At 37.4% G+C, this 21,025-nt stretch overlaps 1 protein-coding gene across 3 annotated transcripts; it reads left to right on the top strand.

The window, feature by feature from the left end:
- The first annotated feature begins 306 nt into the window (after positions 1-306).
- On the top strand, positions 307-20,977 carry LOC133731737 (TATA-binding protein-associated factor BTAF1). 3 transcript variants are annotated; one of them, XM_062159146.1, is made up of 28 exons: positions 307-555; positions 705-799; positions 1,960-2,174; positions 2,293-2,347; positions 3,751-3,832; positions 5,248-5,570; positions 6,366-6,471; positions 6,663-7,242; positions 7,405-7,537; positions 7,633-7,701; positions 7,956-8,167; positions 8,927-9,167; positions 9,895-10,068; positions 12,697-13,122; positions 13,218-13,661; positions 13,841-13,960; positions 14,037-14,519; positions 15,401-15,939; positions 16,167-16,656; positions 16,733-16,801; positions 17,673-17,777; positions 18,406-18,633; positions 18,722-18,985; positions 19,079-19,128; positions 19,564-19,673; positions 19,745-19,827; positions 20,022-20,234; positions 20,536-20,977. In XM_062159146.1, exons 1-28 carry the CDS (start codon positions 504-506, stop codon positions 20,704-20,706), a joined length of 6,132 nt encoding a protein of 2,043 aa, XP_062015130.1. In that variant the 5' UTR covers positions 307-503; the 3' UTR covers positions 20,707-20,977. The 3 variants fall into 3 exon arrangements, with proteins under 3 accessions (XP_062015130.1, XP_062015129.1, XP_062015131.1); XM_062159145.1 differs by having other exon boundaries at positions 19,561-19,673; XM_062159147.1 differs by lacking the exons at positions 307-555; positions 705-799; positions 1,960-2,174; positions 2,293-2,347 and having other exon boundaries at positions 3,767-3,832; positions 5,216-5,570; positions 19,561-19,673.
- The last annotated feature ends 48 nt before the right edge of the window (positions 20,978-21,025 follow it).

Raw genomic sequence — 21,025 nt, 5'->3', positions numbered from 1 at the left:
GGACTATTAAAGCCCATACACGGGGAGTAATCCACTTAGTCAGCACTCGTGTCTTGTTTAAGCCAGAGGAATTTTAATTCCATAGCAGAGTCGCAATTCGCAACTCGCAACGGGGAGGCGAAGAAAAGAAGGAAGCCCAGAAAGCAGGAAGGAGACACAGTAGGTTGCCTTATCTTGCACCTATTCAGGCAAGTCGTGTCGCCGGTGCTTTCTCAGAGTAGAATTTTGATCTACGCTTTTGGCACTTAGCCTACTTAGTTTCAATTTTGTGGGAAATCTTATCGATTTTGTGCGAATTTTTGCAGAAGATATTTGAATCCCGGTGCCTGTACTGAAAAAAGAAGAAGGAAATTGTCCTCTAATTTCTGTTTCGTCCAAGTGCTGTGAAGGGGCTCGTGATTGACCGCGGCCGCGGACAAGAGTACTACTGATACTGGTACTTGGCGTATCGTATTGGCGCCACAGGAAAGGAAAAGAGAAAGAAAGAGGTGGGATGATCAATTATGGCCCAGCAGCAGTCCTCGCGTCTCCATCGCTTGCTCACTCTCTTGGACAGTATCCTTCAACCTTGTCCTTTTCTTTCTTATTGATTTTCTCTACTCTTATCAATTTTTATTTCAAAATGCAATTAACTTAGTTACCCCTCGTCACAATCTTCCCGAATAATATTTGAATTGAAATTTTCTTTAACCCGATTCTAATAGCTGGTTCGACCCAAGCAACCAGATTTACAGCTGCTCGGCAGATAGGGGATATTGCCAAATCACATCCTCAGGACTTGACCTCTCTCTTAAAAAAGGTATAACAATTCTTTCCCTGTAGTCGCATTATGCTTATTCTGCATCTCTGATGCCTTGAACAAGATATTGATGTGGGCATCTCTAGGCTTTCAGAGTGAAGTATGTGATGTCTTTCATATTCAGCCTTCTAATGACTTCATTTCGTATGTATGTGGCCTTGGTACTATTAGACATAATCCAACCACTTGTAATCCTTATCTAGTGCGCCTCCTTTCCAATGTGGGAATTTCCCAAAAATGCAAGAAAGAAGCCATATTACTTCCTCATGCTCAAGACTTGATAAATCAAGACCAGATGCAGGCCTTTTTCTTTTTTTTTTCCTTCCCCATTTTGATAGATAGGCCTGCTAGTAGAAGTTTGGTTTGTTGTTTGTTGCCTTCAAATTATATTTTACTTGTGCTAATATCTGATCATATTAGCTATTGGCTGCTCTTGTCTTTTAGTCCTTATGTAAATATATACCTATCAGCCATTTCTGAAACCAGCTTTGTTTTAATTCCTTGAAAGTCAGCTGATTGTAATTAAATGCCTGCAAGAAAGCTTTGTGTTGTTATTTTGTTTGAATAAAGATTATAAGAGTCACAAAAAGATACCTCAGGGATCTGAAGCTCCACCTGACAAAACAAAGCAAAGAAAAACAGGCAAACTAACTAGTACATAATAAATTTTAGTTTCTAGACACATCCGTGGGCTGCAGCCTTCTACTCCATAAATACTCAGAAGTGACTATAGGGAAGTCTAAAGCTTTACTCTATCCCATAAACGCTCTTGACCAGTCCAACCTTCAAAACTGTTATGCCTGGCTTGAAAACACCTGCTAACATTCACCTCTCCAAATTATTTAACCACAGGCTCGTAGCACTTGGACAGTGAAGAAAGACAGGATCCACAGATTCTTCCCCTATAACGTTATTATGGGAAACCTTTTTCAATGAAACTAAATGCCCTGTTGTTATTTTTGTAGCTACATCATTACACAAGGTAATTGTTGACTATCTAAGGCAAACAATGTGCAATCGCCATCCTAATACCTAATTGCATGAAAAAAATTAATATCATTTTAATGTCATTTTCTGTTGTAAGCTTAAGTCTTTGTTTCTTCGCTGTTCCTGTTTCAGTATCTTCTGTGGTGTTAACTTTAGTTCCTTGTTGTGATCAGGTTTCACAATATCTTCGTAGCAGAAACTGGGACACAAGGGTTGCTGCTGCTCATGCAATTGGGGCAATTGCTGAGAATGTTAAGCATACCTCTGTAAATGAACTCTTTGCTTGCATTCAATCGAAAATGTGTGATGCTGGGATTTCTGGTGCTGTTGAAGACATGGTTGCTTTACCTATGTTTGATTCTAACATTGCAGGCACGTCGTTCAGAAGGTGAGTTTTATTTGTGCTTTTATACTAAGTCTTAGAGATGACTGTTGATTTTTGCTTCTGAATACATGTTGTTGGAGGCGTTAATTTATCAAATTTTGTGTTTTGTCAACTACAACAGCTTTGATCTCAGCAAGGTTTTGGAGTTTGGTGCGCTTTTGGCATCTCGAGGACAGGTAATGTAATGTCTACTTTATTTATGTCAAGAAAATTGCAACCTATGTGAAAGGTATTTTTCTTTCCTCTTCCAAGTAGGCAATATTGCTCTGTGAATTTGTCAATATCTCTTCAAATTTCTAGATTTACAAAAAGAGAAGATTGGGCAACACAAAACTAGGCTGATCCATTAATAAACAAGTCGAACCAACTAACTTTGTTATCTGCCACATTTTAAGAAAAATCTTTTCTTGAATGAAGGTAGTAGTTTTTAAAAAAACAGAAGATTCGATTATAACATAGGGATCCAGAAGTATTTCAAAAAAAGACTGGTTTGGTGTTAAACTCTGGTTTTTTTTTTTTTTTTTTTTTGAGAAGAAACAGCTTATTATTGAGAAAGCAAAAATCGAGTTACAGGGAGACAGACAAGGAGTCCGCTTTAAAGATCTAAAGAGGGAAGCTAGGGCTATAGGCGTAGCATCTCGTCTAATAATACTAATCAAGGCTTAGGGGCTTATACTACAGCTGCTTGCCAGTTAGGAATAATAGAAGAAAGATCATAATCCTTGAATTCCTTAGAAATAGAAACCCATAAGGATGCCCAGAGATTGACTCTCTCCCACAGGTCTTCCCTCTCCACCCCTCCGTAGTTTTCAAATAATCTTTTATTTCTTTCCATCCAGACCACCCAAACTACAGCTAGCACCCCACAACCCCAAAGGGTTCTGGCCTTTTTCCCTTTACCAAAAGCTATAGGGTTTTCTCTTAGCAAGTCACTTCTCTCTAATGGAGTTGTCCAGTCCACTCTTGCCTCCCTAAATAATTTTTTCCATAAGAAATTAGCCACTTCACAATGCACGAAGACATGATCCGCACTCTCCCCTTGAGCTTTGCATAAACTGCACCTTTCCTATGTATCCTTTTTTGAATTTACAAAAATAATTATGGTTTGATCTGACCACTCAATTTACCAATACTAAATTAGGAGAATGTTGTATATTATGTGTCGCCTCACTTTCCTCATGTTAGTACACTTTGTGTTCCTGATAAAAAAAGAAAACAAAATTGTGAAAATGTTGATACTCTGTAGTAAATGTGAGATGTCAGTGTAGATATTATTTAATTTGGATTTCATTTATGGGGACAATGCTACTTTTTGGTGGACTTATAGCTTGAAGATGCCGGTTATATCTTAAACGGTTTAATTCTCCACACCCCCTCCCCCCAAAAAAAGAAAAAGAAAAAGAAAAAAAAGAGAAGATAGAATTCTTTGAAGTACTGTTTATGCCAAGGGTTGCCCAATTTGGTATTAGTTGCTTCTGTGGCTATTCAGTATGCTGGTTTTGAATATTGATTGTGTTTCTTACTTTCTTATAATGGATGAATTCAGTTTAGGAATTCTCATTTCATTTTTTTGATTCAGGAGTATGATATCGCAAATGATAATACAAAGAACCCAAGAGAGAGATTGGCTCGACAGAAACAAACACTTCGACGTCGTTTAGGTATGTAACTTTTTTCTTTTTTCTTTCATGAATAATATGATTGGTTGTCTCCAATTGATATTGTACTTTAGGACTTATGTTGATCTGTTGTAGTGAATCCTTCCCCACTGTTCGTTCTTTTTCTTTCAAAAAGATGACTGCACATTTGAAAGAGTAGTGGCTTCATCTTAGCTTTTTTTTTTGGATAGATGGGGGCCAAAAGGCCCAAAAAAAAAACAACAACTAAAGATCACAAATTACAGTCCTAGATCTAGGACTTGCACACAAATCATCAAGCAAGACATTGACAACTTGCGGAGGAGGTTGCTCCATGAAATGCACTCCAAGATCAGCACCAACACCATCTTTAGAAAGCAAATCCGCAACCAAGTTTATTTCCCGATAAACATGTCGAATGTCACAACTCAAGAACTGTCCTTGCAAAAATTGACAGCTGCATACAACTGACCTAAGAGGATGCAGGTCATTAACCCCATTGTTGATTAGATTCACTAACACCTCAGAGTCACATTCAACAATAAGATGCTGGCAATGATTTTTACTAGCCAATTGGAGGCCAAGTAAGAGCCCCCAAGCCTCTGCTTATAAAACAGATCCAATACGAAGACTAGCAGCAAAGCCAGAAATCCAAGTACCATTGTGATCCCTCAAAACCCCTCCTGCACCAATATGCCCATTTTGTCCTCTAGCTCCATCAACATTAAGTTTAAAGTAGTGGTCAGGAGGTTTAGACCAAGATAACAATATGGTAGATTTTCTACGACTGGCAGTAGAACTAACATATGGCTTCATCTTAGCTGCCACACCAACAAAGAACAAAAATTTCTTGGCCAAGATTGCAAAAGCCTGACCCAGATTTGCACGCCAATACACCAATATAGAGATAAACAAGCATAGGTTTCTTTTTATCTTCTGCATTAATTCCCTGGATCAACTCCTATGCTCAAAACTGCACTTGAGTAGCTGGTTTCGTGAATATTAGGATAAAAAAAAAAACAGAAAGCAAGAGAAGACCAAAATCTTTTTGTGGAACTGGATAAAATTTGATTATATTTAATTATTTATTAATCTGAAGTATTTATTTACACTTGAAAACAAATATAGGAAGAATCTATTGTGTTATGCTTTGAAGATTAACTGATCCCAGTATCAAACTCTCTAGGTAGTGTAGGTGGTTCCGGTCTTGTGGTTGGTGCTTGTTTGAGAGTTTTATTTTATTAGTGCTGTTCCATTTTGATTGTTGTTTTCTTTCTAATACATTAAAATAAAAATAATTAATTGATACAAATGTGGAAATTAATATTAGTATCAGGTGAAACAAGCATGGTAAGCAGACACCAAAAGAAATAATTATGTCCTAATAACTTGTAGTTCATTCTCCAGGTTCTTCAGTAATCTTACTGTTCATTATTCAGGTTTGGATATATGTGAGCAGTTCATGGATATGAATGATATGATAAGAGATGAAGACCTAATTTTGCACAACTCCCATGGGAACGGGATTAATTCGAGAGTTTATACCTCACGTAATATTCAGCAGTTGGTTGCAAATATGGTTCCTAGTGTTTTATCTAAAAGGCCAAGTCCAAGGGAATTGAATCTTCTAAAACGAAAAGCAAAAATCAATTCAAAAGACCAATCCAAGGGGTGGTCTGAGGATGGGGATATGGAGGTGGCCTGTGCTCAAAGTATGACCACACCAAAGGGCTCATGTCCTGATTCATTTGGCACTAATAAGGTATTGGACTGTTGATTTTATTAATGTTTTGGAGGTGGCCTGTGCTAGCTGATTTAAATGTTTCCTAAACTTATAAGCTATAGCTATTTTGTTTTTGTAAGAAATTAAAATGCTATTTCACAGAGGCTTCTTTGTTGGTAGTGATGAAATGCTTTGAAGATTTTGATATATCTTTGTTATTGTATATTGCTCTATTCCTTGATATTTATATTTTAGGGGAATTGAGGGACAAGTAGTTTTAGTTTTTGCATGCAGTGTTAAGAGGATAGGTCACTTGTTCTGAAGCTTAAAAGTTCTACATCTTTTCCTTTTTCTTTCTTACATGAATTGAAGTAAACTCCAACTGTAATGAATTTGAAAAGCTTGGAAGATATATAAATTGGAAACAAGCTTCAACTATTATTATATCTTTTTGAATTAGAAAGTACTAACCTTTCTTGTTCATGGAAAATAGGATCATGAAGAATATGAATAAAGGGTTAAATTAAAGAACAAAAAATATAGGGGAGAGATAATGATGTACTTATATATTGCATTGTGGATAACTGTTTTGGTTCTCATGATCAAATTCTTACATTCATGTTTCAATAGCTAGCGTGTATTTGCAGTGTGTTTGGTGCTTTATACTAATGTCCCATAGACTTCTACAGGTTGATTTCTACATGCTACGAACGATATTCTGTTACATATGGATTCAATGATCAGTTTCTGATTTACTTTGGTTACTTTCTTCTCGTTTGCTTTTTCTGTGCCCGGATATAGGTTTCTGCATTATAATGTTGATTAATTATACAGGAATTTATGGAATTTGATCAAGAAGAAAACTTTGAACAAGATGGAGAGGGGCGGTGGCCTTTTCATAGTTTTGTTGAGCAACTCATCCTAGACATGTTTGATCCAGGTTGGCTACTGTAGTTATATTGATATTATTCTCCTCTGGAAAGTAATGGGTCCATAAGCTGCCTGATTGATGTAATTTTTAATTTCTTATTTTGTTTTATATGCTAGAATTGCACTTCAGTGATAGTCTCTCTTACAAGTTTTTATTTTTATTTTTATTTTTTAAATTCTATTATTTTAATCTTTTCTTAGTTTGGGAAGTACGCCATGGTGGTGTGATGGCTTTGAGGGAAATTTTAACCCATCAGGGTGCTTCTGCCGGAGTATTTATGCCTGACTTGAGCCTAGATGATGCACTGTTTGTTGATTTAGAAAGTAAATGGACATCACAGACAATGAAGAGAAGCAGAGAGATTGATTTGAATTTGCAAGTTCCAATTGATGAATCTAAAACAATGGTGAAAAAACCGAAGTTTGAAGATGTTTCGTGTCCACTTTTGGAAACAATGGTCTCTGCCAGCAAGGATGGGAATGTTGATATCAGTATGCAGGTTGAAGATGGTGGGTGTAATTTGCCTTCTGAGCAAGTTAATGGTCAACTTTGTGTCAGCTCTCTAAAGGTGGAGCCTGAATTGTATCCATGTGAGCAACCGGTCAGTACAACTGAGTTGAAGTGTGAGGCATCCTCTCAGAAAATGGATCTGCTGAGAAGTCTAACTGAAAATAACGAGCTGATGAACTTGGTTAAACTGGTTAGGCATTCATGGCTTAAAAATTGTGAATTTCTTCAAGATTGTGCGATTCGTTTCCTGTGTGTATTGTCGCTAGACCGGTATGTTTTTTTCAAGGTTGCAGTTTTTTTCCTTAACTTTGGGCCTGATCTCGTATTGATATATTATTTTTCTTAAATAAAGATTCCTTTTTGTACTGTGATTTCAAGTATGAAAATGAGTGCTTCCTTATCTTAATAACATTACTTATGATATGATTGCAGTTTTGGAGATTATGTCTCTGATCAGGTAGTTGCTCCCGTACGTGAAACCTGTGCACAAGCATTGGGTGTTGTGTTCAAGTACATGCATCCAACATTTGTTCATGAAACATTAAATATCTTGTTGAAGATGCAGGTAGTTGCCATGCTTTTGGTTTGTTATACTTGTTGTACTTGGTTGGAACTTATGTGCTGTGTTTTTTTGTGCTTCTGATATTCCTATTTGTTCAGTGTAGACCAGAATGGGAAATTCGTCATGGAAGCCTTTTGGGTATTAAGTATCTGGTGGCCGTCCGGCAGGTATATAATAGGTTTGACTAAATAAAACTGCAGTGAAAGAACATTAGTAAGCACATAACCACTAATCAACTTTGCATGTCCTATCATACTTGCAACAAATTTGTCTCTTTTTTGTTTTGGTGGTTGGTGCTTGCATTACTGAGATTCTAGTTGAGCACATTTTATAATTTTATACTTGCTTTTCAGGTGCATACATTTCTTGAAGTACATGGGTACTACCTAATGTTTCACTTATTTCATTTTCATGATACCAGGAAATGCTTCATAACTTACTTGATAGGGTTCTCCCTGCTTGTAAAGCTGGCCTAGAGGACCCTGATGATGATGTTCGAGCAGTAGCTGCAGATGCCTTAATACCTACTGCATCTGCTATTGTTGCATTAAAGGGTCAAACATTGCATTCTGTGGTGATGCTTCTTTGGGATATATTACTTGATTTGGATGATTTAAGTCCATCCACTAGCAGGTACTTTTCCTTGTCCATAGTCTCTTTTCCTATTCTTCTTTGCAGTGTTAACTTCTTAATGGATTGTATTCTATAAACTAATCATGCATTTTTTTAACAGAATCCCCCCCTCCCTTTTTCATGAGTATTTTGAGGGTCCTAGAAACAGCACAATCTTCTTTTGAACCTAAATTTATTGCATCTTAAAGAGCTATAAACCTTATGCATACAGATGTGGACATAATGTTGATGAAGCACACATCAATTTTGTTTTGATATGCTCTTATAGGTCATTTTTGAGTATCTAGTCTCTACAGGGTAGGGCAAGGTGTGGTGCTAAAAAGGTTTTAGGAAAGGGAATCCACATCCCATTTCATTATTATACCTGGAGCTGATGTTCTCAGCAGGTGGGTGAGGGATCATAATTTGATTGCCTGAGAAATTAAATCATAGAGTTGAGTTTTCAATTTTTAGTGGATGGGAATCAGAGGGGTTATACCTGTTCGAATATGTTAGAAAGGTTATTAACATATGAAAGATTGAATTGCTTTGCTTCTTTAAAGAGTGGCCACTTTTCTTAACAAATGTATACACTCTGATAAATAAAGCTGCCTCCACTGCATTAATTGATTGATTCCATTGGTATCGTGTTTAGGTTCCTCCCACTTATATATATATATATTATACTTGTTGAGGCAAAATAGCTTTGTTAACAGCTAAATATAAAGAAATTTGTATTTTGGAGACTGGTGTTCGGTTAACAGTTTTGTTTCTTTGCAGTGTAATGAATCTCCTGGCAGAAATTTACTCCCAAGAAGAGATGATCCCAAAGATTTTTGAGCCATTATCGTTGAAAGAGAACCTGGAGTTTGACTTGAATGAACTGGGTCGCATAGATGATGCTAGAGAAGGAATAATTTCACAGGATAATCCTTTCATGCTATCTACGCTGGCACCACGGTTGTGGCCTTTTATGAGGCATAGTATAACATCAGTCCGTTATTCAGCTATCCGCACTTTGGTAAACTTATTTAGGCTCCGTTATTGCTGTGTTTGTACAATTGTCTAGTATCTGTTTTGTATAGTCTATTCGACTATTGCTTTTTTCAATGCTTTGATTTTGTTTCCTATAAAAAGAAAAATACAGGATCAATCTTATATCTAGAGGAGCAAAACAAGAAGCCCCAAATTGCAATTTCTATAAATCTGTTCATTACTGTCAGTCAAGTTGGGAAAGCATGCTTATGATGAAATATGTAAACATACTCAGTTTTACCCACTCCACTTGAGGGCATCCCTAATGGCTGTGCAAGTCTCACCAATATTAGTCTCCTAGAAATAATGAGAAACTGATCAGATCTAGTTTGACACTGCCAATTCCCATTAATTATAGTATGACATACTTCATTTCTATCATAAAACTGTTCTAACACTAAAACCACTGAGAGTATCACAGTGATGTCCCCCCACAAGTATGGGTCTTCGGTCTTCACTTAGGTATGCCCAGTTTTTGTTCTATCTAATTTTTAGTGTGCTAATATCGGGTAATATTTCGGTGTTGTTTCGATAATTCTTTCTTCTTTTAAATAAAAATATTATGCATGACGTATGAAGTGTGTGATTCGGCGTAGGATTCCAGATATTCTCAAGTATATTAGTAAATATGTTTTTTTTTGTGTGTGTGTGTGTGTGTGGCAAGTATATGTCCATTTACAGTCAATTCTCTTGCTATGCATTTTCATTTGCAGGAGAGACTGCTTGAAGCAGGATACAGAAGGAACATTTCTGAGCCTTCGAGTACTTCGTTTTGGCCTTCCTTTATCCTGGGCGACACTCTCAGGATTGTTTTTCAGAATTTGCTACTTGAATCAAATGATGAAATTTTGAAACATTCGGAGAGGGTTTGGAGGCTCCTTGTTCAGGTTTCCTTTTTAATATTTGTTCATGATGAGTAGATTTCCTTTTCGTTTATATTTTTTGGGGTTTTATATTATATGCTTCTCTCTCTGTGGTCTGACATTAGTGTGACTGTTTTGGAACTTTTATTTTTTCTTTTTTTTCTTTTGTGGAAACGCACAATAGTCTGTACATTTTTGGAATGCCAATTTACTCAATAAATGTCATTCCACATCTCTGCATTGATGTATTTCTGTCTCAAAGTATCCTTTTTAATTGCTGCAAGTGGAGCATCTTCCCCCAACTAAAATTTTCGGAAAGTTCTTAAGAACTACTGATTTGTGGAGTTTTGGGTTTGACAAAGACATGCATTCCCATCATTGTATTTAAGTATGATATCCTCAGTTTTTTATTATTTTTAATTTTTTAATTTTTTAATCTTCTTCTTTAACAGTGATGAGCTGAAATTCAGTGGTAGGCATTCAGGGTTGTAATAACTGTATTTTATTCCCTCTGCTCTCTTATAGTTTTGCTTGAAGAACAAATGTCACTTAAATTTGGAGTTTTTCATAAGGGAAAAAGTTACAAATGGTCCCTGTTGTTTGGGGTCATACTTGTTAGCTTAGGGTAGTTTAGGTATTCCATAGGATTTAGGGTTGTACATGTAGTTATATACCGTGTTGTTAACGAGAATTAGTATATTTCTTTTGGATAGTTTACAGCTGCATTCCTCTGTTCATTTCCTCTCTTTCTCTGTTCTTCTCTCTTAAAATCTATTATGGTGTCAGAGCTATCTTGATCCATCTGAAATTGTCATCCCCTCGTGGGTGTATGGAATCCCTTCTCTGTACACACACGGGTCGTATTGGAACTGATCGTTTTTAGTTTGTTATGATGTGCGATTGATCGCGGTATATGTTTCGTATATTTTCACTGTTCAGCAGCCTTGCTCCGTCAGGCCCTTTCTTCTTCTGATCGCTTCCTTTGCTTCCGCTAAGTCTCTTCCTTAGTCAATTGCTTCTTTGTTCAGATCGCTTCCTTCTCTTCTTTGTTCTGTTTGCTTTTTTCAGCAAGCAGTTAATCAGCAGGCTGAGTTTTGGTATCAATCAGTCCGCAGCCTTTTTCTGTATCAGTCTCTCTATTCGATGTCAGTTCGACATAGTCGACCGCCATGTCCTTCGGCAGCATAGTCAGCAGTCGTCTCCTGCTTTCTGCATCAGTCAGCAGCCGCTAGTCGACATTAGCTTTTATGTTTATCGATCTTAGTTTGCAGTACTATTCTGTTGTTGTTGGTTTAGTTATGTTCTCTGATCTTTCCTTTCAAACTCAGTTGTATGCAACTTGAGTTTGAGGGAGGGTGTCAGAGAAATAATGTAATATAACTTGGGGCAGTTTAGGTATTCCATAGGATTTAGGGTTGTATATAAACTGTGTTGTTAATAAGAATTAGAAGATTTGCTTTGGATAGTTTACAGCCGTATTCCTTTGTTCATCTCCTCTATCTCTCTCTGTTCTTCTCTCTTAAATCTAACAAGTATCAACATGCAATCTTTCCCATATGTTTCAAAATGTCTAATTTTGGTCCCATGGTTTGGAAAGTTAGTTTATTTTGAACCAAACTCCAAATCATCAATCCTTCTTTCAAAAGAGGGACAAAATTGTCTCCAGTCTTGGAACACCTAGATCATCCTTTCTTCTATGTTGACCCAAAAAGCTCACATTAATGGAAGAGAATGGTCTCACGGTCTCACCTTGCGTCTCCTCTGTTCTTTGACCTCTGATCAGCCCCAATTGATCATTCACAGTCCGTGACTACAACGGCAAATCCATGAAAACAATATTGCCCCTTGGATTTTGCAACCATTTGCATGTCTCAATGGGCTTATGACACCTGTTTGGACTGCTACTGATACATCAAAGAACCACAATCTGAAAATTGAAGGGGTTTGGTTCAGGATCAAACTTTTCTTCCCCATTGCATTGGCAAGGCACAATTGATATACATATTTCAGGATTCTTTATTGGTGTTGTGCTACTAAAATCTCTCTTCTGGGGTGATACTGTGGGGGGAATGATTCTCTGGAGAAGGCACTACTGGAAGATTAAGGACGACCCAAGCTTAGGTAAGGGTTTATCTCCAGTTTGTGTCCGTCATTCACGGTGATGACGGTGTACCTGTTGAGGAGGAAGAGAAAGACAGTGACTTTGGAAAGTCAACATGTTTCAAGATGGGGAAGATAACTTTAATCCCTTTTTAGAGGAAGTTTGATGTAGTTTGTATTTGTATCAACAGGTTTTTGGAACCATAAGGACCATAATTAGACATCTTGAAACTGCTGGGCAAGATTGATTATGACCCTGTGGAATGTGTTTCCTAGTTGGGTTGCTTGTTTTTTGGTTAGGAGTCTTGCTGTGTAATCTCGGTTCCTTTGTGGAGTTCTTGTCCACTCTTTCTTGTATCTTTCATATTGTAACCCTAAATTACAGGGATTATTTATAACTCTGCCCCTTTTATAATATGATCAGTTTATGCATCTTACACTCTAGGCGCATAAAGATTGAATTTATTCCTATTTTGTTGGTAACCTTTCACTGCTGCTTATTTGTCACAATTCCGCTAACTTTTTCCTTGCCTTTATATCTCTTCGCACCAGTGTCCAGTAGGGGATTTGGAAATTGCTGCAAGGTCATATATGTCTTCTTGGATAGAACTTGCAACTACTTCATATGGTTCAGCATTAGATTCAGCAAAGATGTTTTGGCCTGTTACTCTTCCTCGAAAGAGTCATTTTAAAGCAGCAGCTAAAATGAGAGCTGTGAAGCTTGAAAATGAGTCTTGTGGAAACATTGGCTTGGAATCTGCAAAGGGGTCCATTTCACAGGAAAAAGCTGGAGATGCTTTAACCAATAATGTCCAGATAATTGTTGGTGCAGATGTTGAATTGTCAGTAACTCATACCAGAGTGGTTACAGCGGCAGCATTGGGAGTTTTTGCTTCTAGATTACAGGAAGGCTCGATACAGTATGTAATCGACCCGCTGACAAATGCCCTTACGTCTTTATCTGGTGTCCAGCGGCAGGTACCGTTTGATTTAAAGTTTTTAACTCCCAAATTTTTGTCATCATCCCTTCTAACTCTTTCTTGGTATAAATCTAATCATTCGTATTCATTCAGGTAGCATCTATGGTTCTTATTTCTTGGTTCAAAGAGATTAAAAGTAAGGGTGTATTTGATATTGCTGGAGTTATGCCAGGTTTTCCGAACCATATCAAAAGTTGGTTGTTGGATTTGTTAGCTTCTTCTGACCCTGCTTTTCCTACAAAAGATTCACTCCTTCCTTACACTGAGCTTTCGAAAACATATAGTAAGATGCGTGATCAGGCTAGTCAGTTGTTACATACTGTTGAGTCATCGGGTATGTTTGAGAGCTTCTTGTCCACTAATAAAATTCATTTGGAAAGCTTGAGCGTGGACGATGCGATTAATTTTGCATCAAAACTTCCAATGTTGTCTAATGATAATGTGGGGAACGATTCTTTGGAAAGGCATATCTTTGATGGTATAGAGTCAGCAAAGCAACAGCTTTTGACAACATCAGGATATTTAAAATGTGTTCAGGTATGTCTGAGATACAAACAACAGATTCTTGATATAATGCTGTAATTAAGTGCTTGATGTTCTATGCCAAACGATCCAAGTGTATTTTAATATAGAATCTTTAACTGAGAATCATTGTTATCATTTGTATGCGTGTGAATTCCTTATCTCTAATTGTTGCTTGGTGGAACAATCTACAGAGCAATCTGCACGTTGCTGTTTCCTCCCTGGTTGCGGCTTCAGTTGTTTGGATGTCAGAGCTTCCTGCACGACTAAATCCTATTATCTTGCCTTTAATGGCTTCCATCAAAAGAGAACAGGTAATGTCCTTGATTCTTTCTCAAGTATACAGATGCATGCCTATTGAATCTAATCTAGTTTAAATTTCTATTGAAGGAGGAAGTTCTTCAACAAAAGGCAGCTGAGGCACTTGCAGAGCTTATCTCTGATTGTATTTCTCGCAGGCCTAGCCCAAATGATAAGTTAATTAAGAATATTTGTAGTTTAACATGCATGGATCCTAGCGAGACACCACAAGCTGCAGTCCTCTGTTCCATAGATATTCTTGATGATCAAGACCTTCTTTCTTTGGGGACTAATAGTAGTAAGCAGAAAACAAAGGTTCATATGGTAGCTGGTAGTGAAGACCGTTCAAAGGTTGAAGGCTTTATTAGCAGACGAGGTTCTGAGCTTGCATTGAGGCATCTCTGTATGAAGTTTGGCACTTCATTATTTGATAAGCTTCCTAAACTATGGGATTGCCTCACGGAAGTTCTTAAGCCTAGTAGTATTGAGTCCCTCAGTCCTGCAGATGAAATTATAATTACACAAGCTATGGAATCTGTGAGGGATCCTCAGCTCTTGATAAACAATATCCAGGTTATGATCTTTCTTGACTTTGCTGGTTATTATTTCCAGAGTCAACGGTTGACTTTTCAAAAAGTATTTTTTGTATGCAAAAATCTTGCTTTATGGTCCTCATTACCTACGCTTTTGCATATAATAATGTCACTGTCAGTGTTTGTTAAAAGTATCCTCCATGTGATCATTCAGTATTTTTGTTTGCAAATATTTAGAGAATGTAACTCGGGATTCAGATCACTAGTGAAGTGTCGGGACTCAGGAGTTGGTGACCAGTTAGGGTACCGAATGAAGGAGTTAAGGTCTCTTAGTTGCGTTTAGGAAGAGTTTTGTGGTAAAACAATTAAAAAAAGGTAAAATAGGTAATGTTATTAGTGCTCGGTCTCAGGCTGAGGTTTTGATATAGGTAGCATGAAAGAAATTTAAGGCCATCATCTTTATATCCCCAATGTGAGAACTTGGGTAGACCTGCTTCACTGTTGTCAAAATTCTAATATATCTTTTGGGAATGCTAACTAGGCTTCTATTCTTGGTTAAACAATATCTATAAACTTGTTATTTGGTAGCTTGCTAGGCTTGCTGTTTGTGTCATACTACCCTGGTTAAATAATGCTCCTTCTTAATTTGTGAAATGCTTAGATGATAAGGTTTTATGTTCATTGAAATGCATTTGGCCGTCAAATTACACAATAAAGCTTGTTTTAGGGCAAAGACTGAGTAAAGGACTTCATATCTTTCTGTTCATATTTTATATAACAGTTAGTTTTTTATTCTTTCTTTTTCCTCCTCCTAGTCTACTACATTGGAAATTGAGATTAACATATAGTAGACTGTCAAAATTTGTGGACCTGCAAACTCGATACCTTATTTTAATCTCATTATTTAAATTTGAATTGTAGGTGGTACGTTCTATAGCTCCTATGCTAAATGAGGATTTAAAACCAAAATTGCTCACTCTGCTTCCATACATCTTCAAGTGTGTGCGGCATTCTCATGTTGCTGTTCGATTAGCTTCGTCTAGATGCATCACTTCCATGGCCAAGTCCATGACGATACCTATGATGGGAGCTGTAATTGAAAATGCCATCCCAATGTTGGGGGATGTGACATCTGTTAATGCTCGACAAGGTGCAGGCATGCTTATTAGTTTGATTGTTCAGGGACTGGGTGTAGAGTTGGTTCCATATGCTCCTTTGTTGGTTGTTCCTCTTCTAAGATGTATGAGTGACTGTGATCAGTCTGTCAGACAGAGTGTGACACACAGTTTTGCTGCCCTTGTACCACTTCTTCCCCTGGCTCGTGGCCTCCCTCCACCTGTTGGGCTAAGTGAAGATTTCTCCAGAAGTGCAGAAGATGCAAAGTTTCTAGAGCAACTACTTGACAACTCTCATATTGATGATTACGAGCTTTGTACTGAACTCAAAGTGACCCTGAGGAGGTATAGCTTTAACATACTGATAAAATTTTGAGAACATTATCATGCGGATTTAGGGGGTTTCTGTCATTGAAATTCTTTATTCACTTGTCTTATGTTTCCTGCCTTACACTCCTCCATTTAAGTATGATTTGTCAACCCGTTTCTGGAGATTCTCTTTGTTCCATATAGATTCTCTTTAATCCATATAGATTTTGGAATAAACACTTACCTCTCATTATTGGATCCAGGTATCAACAGGAAGGTATAAATTGGTTGGCTTTTTTAAAACGTTTTAAGCTTCATGGAATCTTGTGCGATGATATGGGTCTTGGTAAGACACTTCAAGCATCTGCTATTGTGGCTTCCGACGTAGTTGAACATCGCACTTCAAATGATAGCAATATCCCACCATCTTTAATTATTTGCCCATCAACACTTGTTGCGCACTGGGCCTTCGAGATAGAGAAGTACATTGATGGTTCCGTTTTATCTACTCTCCAATATGTTGGTTCTGTTCAAGATCGCTCCAGTCTTCGAGAAAAGTTTGATAAGCATAATGTGATAATAACATCATATGATGTGGTTCGGAAAGATATTGATTATCTTGGAAAGCTTCTCTGGAATTATTGTATCTTAGATGAAGGACATGTCATCAAGAATGCGAAGTCAAAAATAACACTTTCCGTGAAGCAATTGAAAGCTCATAATCGCTTGATACTGAGTGGAACACCAATTCAGGTTGGCCACAGGTGATTGAACTTTCCAGAAAATTGACTATTTTCAAATCTTGCTGACAAGTCACCTGTGTTTGCAGAATAACATCATGGATTTGTGGTCCCTTTTTGATTTCCTAATGCCCGGGTTTCTTGGAACAGAGAGACAGGTGTGTGTTGTTCTTTTAATATTTCATTTTTCCTTGGATATGTATGACATCTGGTTAGGGGGGCAGAGTATAGTATAACTAAAGAAGAAAACATAAACAATTAATGCTAAAAGACAAGTCTGGGCTTGAGGTTTGGCTGGGGTTGAATTATCGATGGGAGTGCAGTTCAAATGTGGACCTTTAAAACCATGAGGATGTTTAAATCAACGTTGGATGACTTGTAAGTTGAGGAAAGAATATTTCAACTAAAGTTTGGACCACTCATCCAACCGTTGATATGGAAGTCCTTATGGAGTCCTTATTTTAAAGTTCTCATTAGAGACTCTCCCTTATTAAGGGCATTCCTATCCATATTCACACAAAATATTATTTTTTCTTGTGTATACCCACAAAAACAGCAAATCCATATACAACAAGAAAAAAATCCAAAAATAAATTAACCAATTGCATGAAAGCCTAAAATTTCAAGTAAGAAATTACTTCTGCTGAAACCGTAAGCCCAACGTAAAAATAAAGGATTCCAGCTATAATGAATTCTTGTCCTCTAGGATAACAAGAAGAGTGTAAAACTGCCGCAATTACAGTACTTTTGTAATTTCTACTTTGATGTACTTGTACCTCATCTTATTTTGGTTATTCCTTCCCTGGAGAAAAATAAATTCTGGCAAGTGCGTATGACAGTCACTAGCTACTACATTAACTAAAAATGCGGCTATTGGAGTATTTGTCATGGTTTGAACTAAGCCCAACAAACTTGATTTGACTTCAGAATTTTTTAATTTCATTTCTTCTTTTGCATTTTGGTAACAATCACACACGGAAATAGTAGGCAAAATTGCCTAGTAACTCTTGATTTGGTGTCACTTTGCAGTTCCAAGCCACTTATGGAAAACCACTGGTGGCAGCGAGGGATCCTAAATGCTCAGCCAAGGATGCTGAAGCAGGAGCACTTGCTATGGAAGCGTTGCACAAGCAGGTTTCCTATTTTTGTGATACTTTCTTTATTTTATTTTATTTTATTTTTTTGCTTCATAATAGACTTGAAAACAAACCGGATGTTCTGTTGTTTGCTTTGATATTGGAGATGTTTTGAACATATTTTTTTTTCTATGTTATGTAATCCATCAAGAGGTGGAAATTGCCTAGGTTTTTTCACACTGGGAGTTTCTGGAGCCAAAAATTGGCCATTCACCACCCAAACCATCCTACATCTGCTACTTTTCAGCTACTTTTCTGAACTGTGTAGTACTAGCCTCTCCTACATCTCTTACTGACACCACTTGCACCATCCTTGTTTGTGTTTGCCAAATCCATGCCAGTATTTAGAAAATTCCCCACTTAGCTCAGAGGTCATAGCATCAACTTTCAGTGCTGGTTATTGTATTACATAAGTGTTCATTTTCTCATTAGAAAAGATCACAGCTATAGCAAATCTAGTACTAGAATGTATGAAAATTATCTGTGCATTGCAAGTCCGGGAATGTAACAAGAGCAAATTAGTGTTCTTTCACGTTCTTTTCTGGTGAAAAATGATTACCAAAAAATTAACCGAGTTTGTAGACATTGTTGTACATATCTGACTAATTCCATGTTCTATCAAATAGGTCATGCCTTTCCTCCTTCGTCGAACAAAAGATGAAGTCTTGTCTGATCTTCCTGAGAAAATCATTCAGGACAGATTCTGTGACTTGGGCCCTGTACAATTAAAATTGTATGAACAGTTTTCTGGTTCACATGTAAGACACGAGATATCAAGTATGGTGAAACTAAACGAGTCTGCAGATACAGGCGGGCGTACTGATTCACCCCGAGCATCGTCACACGTTTTTCAGGTATTTCTCTCCATTTAATTGTTTATTGAATTTTTATTTTACTTCTGTCAGTTGCTGTGATTTAATGTGTGTTATGATCTTGTTTCAGGCACTTCAGTACTTGCTTAAACTTTGTAGCCATCCATTGCTTGTTCTTGGTGATAAGCTTCCAGACTCTACTGATTTCCTTTTGTCAGAGACATTGCCTGGCGTCTCTGACATCATTTCGGAATTGCATAAGCCATACCACTCTCCCAAGCTGGTTGCACTTCAAGAGATTCTGGAAGAGTGTGGAATAGGTGTCGACGCTTCTGGTTCTGAAGGTGCCGTAGGTGTTGGGCAGCACAGAGTCTTGATTTTTGCTCAACATAAAGTAATGTTCAATTAAGCTTGCCTAGTTCTTTTTAAGGAAATTATGCACAGCTTTCTTTCAAGGCCTATAATGTTTGGTTGGCCACTTATGCAGGCATTTCTGGACTTAATTGAAAGAGACTTGTTTCATGCTCATATGAAGAGGTTAGTTTCCTAATACCTCTATGTTACACTGGATGCAAATAGGTTGCTGGATTGCATTATAAATGTAATGTTACTACCAATACAATTAAAGTCTGTTTTGGGGCGGAAAGGAATTCGGGAGCTGTTTTCTATCACAATCATAATCCATGATTTTGTTGATCACTTAAGTTTAACTGGTTTAGTTATAGTTCTAGTTACTTAGCAGAATTCAGTTAGAAAATTTAATATGAAACTTGTAACTTAGTATGTCAGAAATTATAGGGTTGAGGAGTACATGTGACGAACAAATTATTACGTACTATGGGCATAAGTGAAAGGATCATTCCCTAGTTTTGTGAACTTATGCAATTGGCTTCACATATGTTTTGACACAGTTTATAAGAGGTCACATTATGGTTATTTGACGTTAATCAGTATAATGGTTCTTTATAGCAGTGTCACCTACTTGCGGCTGGATGGGTCAGTTGAACCTGAGAAACGTTTTGATATTGTTAAAGCTTTCAACTCAGATCCTACAATTGATGTCCTGCTTCTCACAACTCATGGTGGGCTCCTTTATTGTTTATCTAGACAGTAGATTCAGTTAGGATGTTATTAAAGTTTATACTTTATGCAGTTGGTGGGCTGGGCTTGAACCTGACATCTGCTGACACACTCGTTTTCATGGAGCACGACTGGAACCCAATGCGGGATCATCAGGTACCTGTCTTGTGCTGTCTTAATCCCTACGTCTAGTATTCAGCATAGATCTTTAAGATGACCTTCACAAATGGTCTCCAAATATCTTATCTCACAAATATTCTCTCCTTTGGTCTCTCAACACGGTGGTAAAGGTTTATTATATGTTTTCCAGTTCCACCCTTTTCATTGGCTTTTTTGACTTCAACTTGCAGGCAATGGACAGGGCACACAGATTAGGTCAGAAAAAGGTTGTCAATGTCCATCGTCTGATTATGCGTGGCACTCTTGAAGAGAAAGTTATGAGCCTGCAAAAGTTTAAGCTCTCTGTAGCTAATGCAGTCATTAATGCAGAGAATGCTAGTATGAAAACAATGAATACAGACCAATTGCTTGATCTCTTTGCAACAGCAGAAACATCTAAGAAGGTATTGCTGGCTGGTCTCTTCTGCACGTTTGTGATACAGTTGAATCTATATGGTTTCTGTGAGTTATTAATTATATTGTGTCTGTTGTATTTATTCAACATTTTTGACTATGCATGCTATTGGTTTCTATGAGATTATATTGTGTCTGTTGTTAATTTTAGTATCTCTTCCCTTGATAATTGTAAACTTGGCATCTTTTCTTCTTTGAAAAGGAGTAGTATGAATATTTGTTTTTCCTTTGTCTTTTTCAACACTGATGACTGAAGGAATATGACAAGTTTTATACGTTTATGTTTTGAAGGGAACTTCTGTATCCAAGTATCCGGATGGAAAGTTTGATGGAGATGTGAAATTAACGGGCGCTGGAAAGGGGTTGAAAGCAATTCTTGGCGGGCTGGAAGAGCTGTGGGATCAATCACAATACACTGAAGAATACAATCTTAGCCAGTTCTTAGCAAAGCTTGATGGCTGAAGCCAGCTTTCCACTGTACAGTGTATATGGAGCAAGTCAGGACCTAAAATTTTGACATTGTAACTTAGGCCATCCTTTTTTCTTTTGGTCCTCCCAAATCCTTTTTATTTTCAGGTGTTTGGGGGCAAATTGATCCGAGTGGTTCCAGGATTGGGCCTGGCTCAGTGATAATGGTGGGTGACAGTTGACTGAGTTTTGGAGGGTATATTTCGGATATTGTAAATACAATCAGCTTCTCTTCCAATTTAAATGAGCCATTGTCTCTTATAAATTCCAATGCATTGTATCAGTAGGTGACTTGAAATTGTATAATGGGTTC

Source organism: Rosa rugosa, chromosome 2 (assembly GCF_958449725.1).
Source record: "Rosa rugosa chromosome 2, drRosRugo1.1, whole genome shotgun sequence".
Lineage (NCBI taxonomy): Eukaryota > Viridiplantae > Streptophyta > Magnoliopsida > Rosales > Rosaceae > Rosa > Rosa rugosa.
Note: the sequence above shows the minus strand (reverse complement) of the source record. Positions and strands in the feature narration are given on the sequence as shown.

Bases quoted from the DNA above. Each gene is read 5' to 3' on its own strand.
- LOC133731737 (XM_062159145.1), top strand. From the start codon at position 504: ATGGCCCAGCAGCAGTCCTCGCGTCTCCATCGCTTGCTCACTCTCTTG. The intron at 15,940-16,166 runs GTATAGCTTTAA...TATTGGATCCAG, and splicing joins CTCAAAGTGACCCTGAGGAG to GTATCAACAGGAAGGTATAA. The intron at 17,778-18,405 runs GTTTCCTATTTT...TCTATCAAATAG, and splicing joins TGGAAGCGTTGCACAAGCAG to GTCATGCCTTTCCTCCTTCG.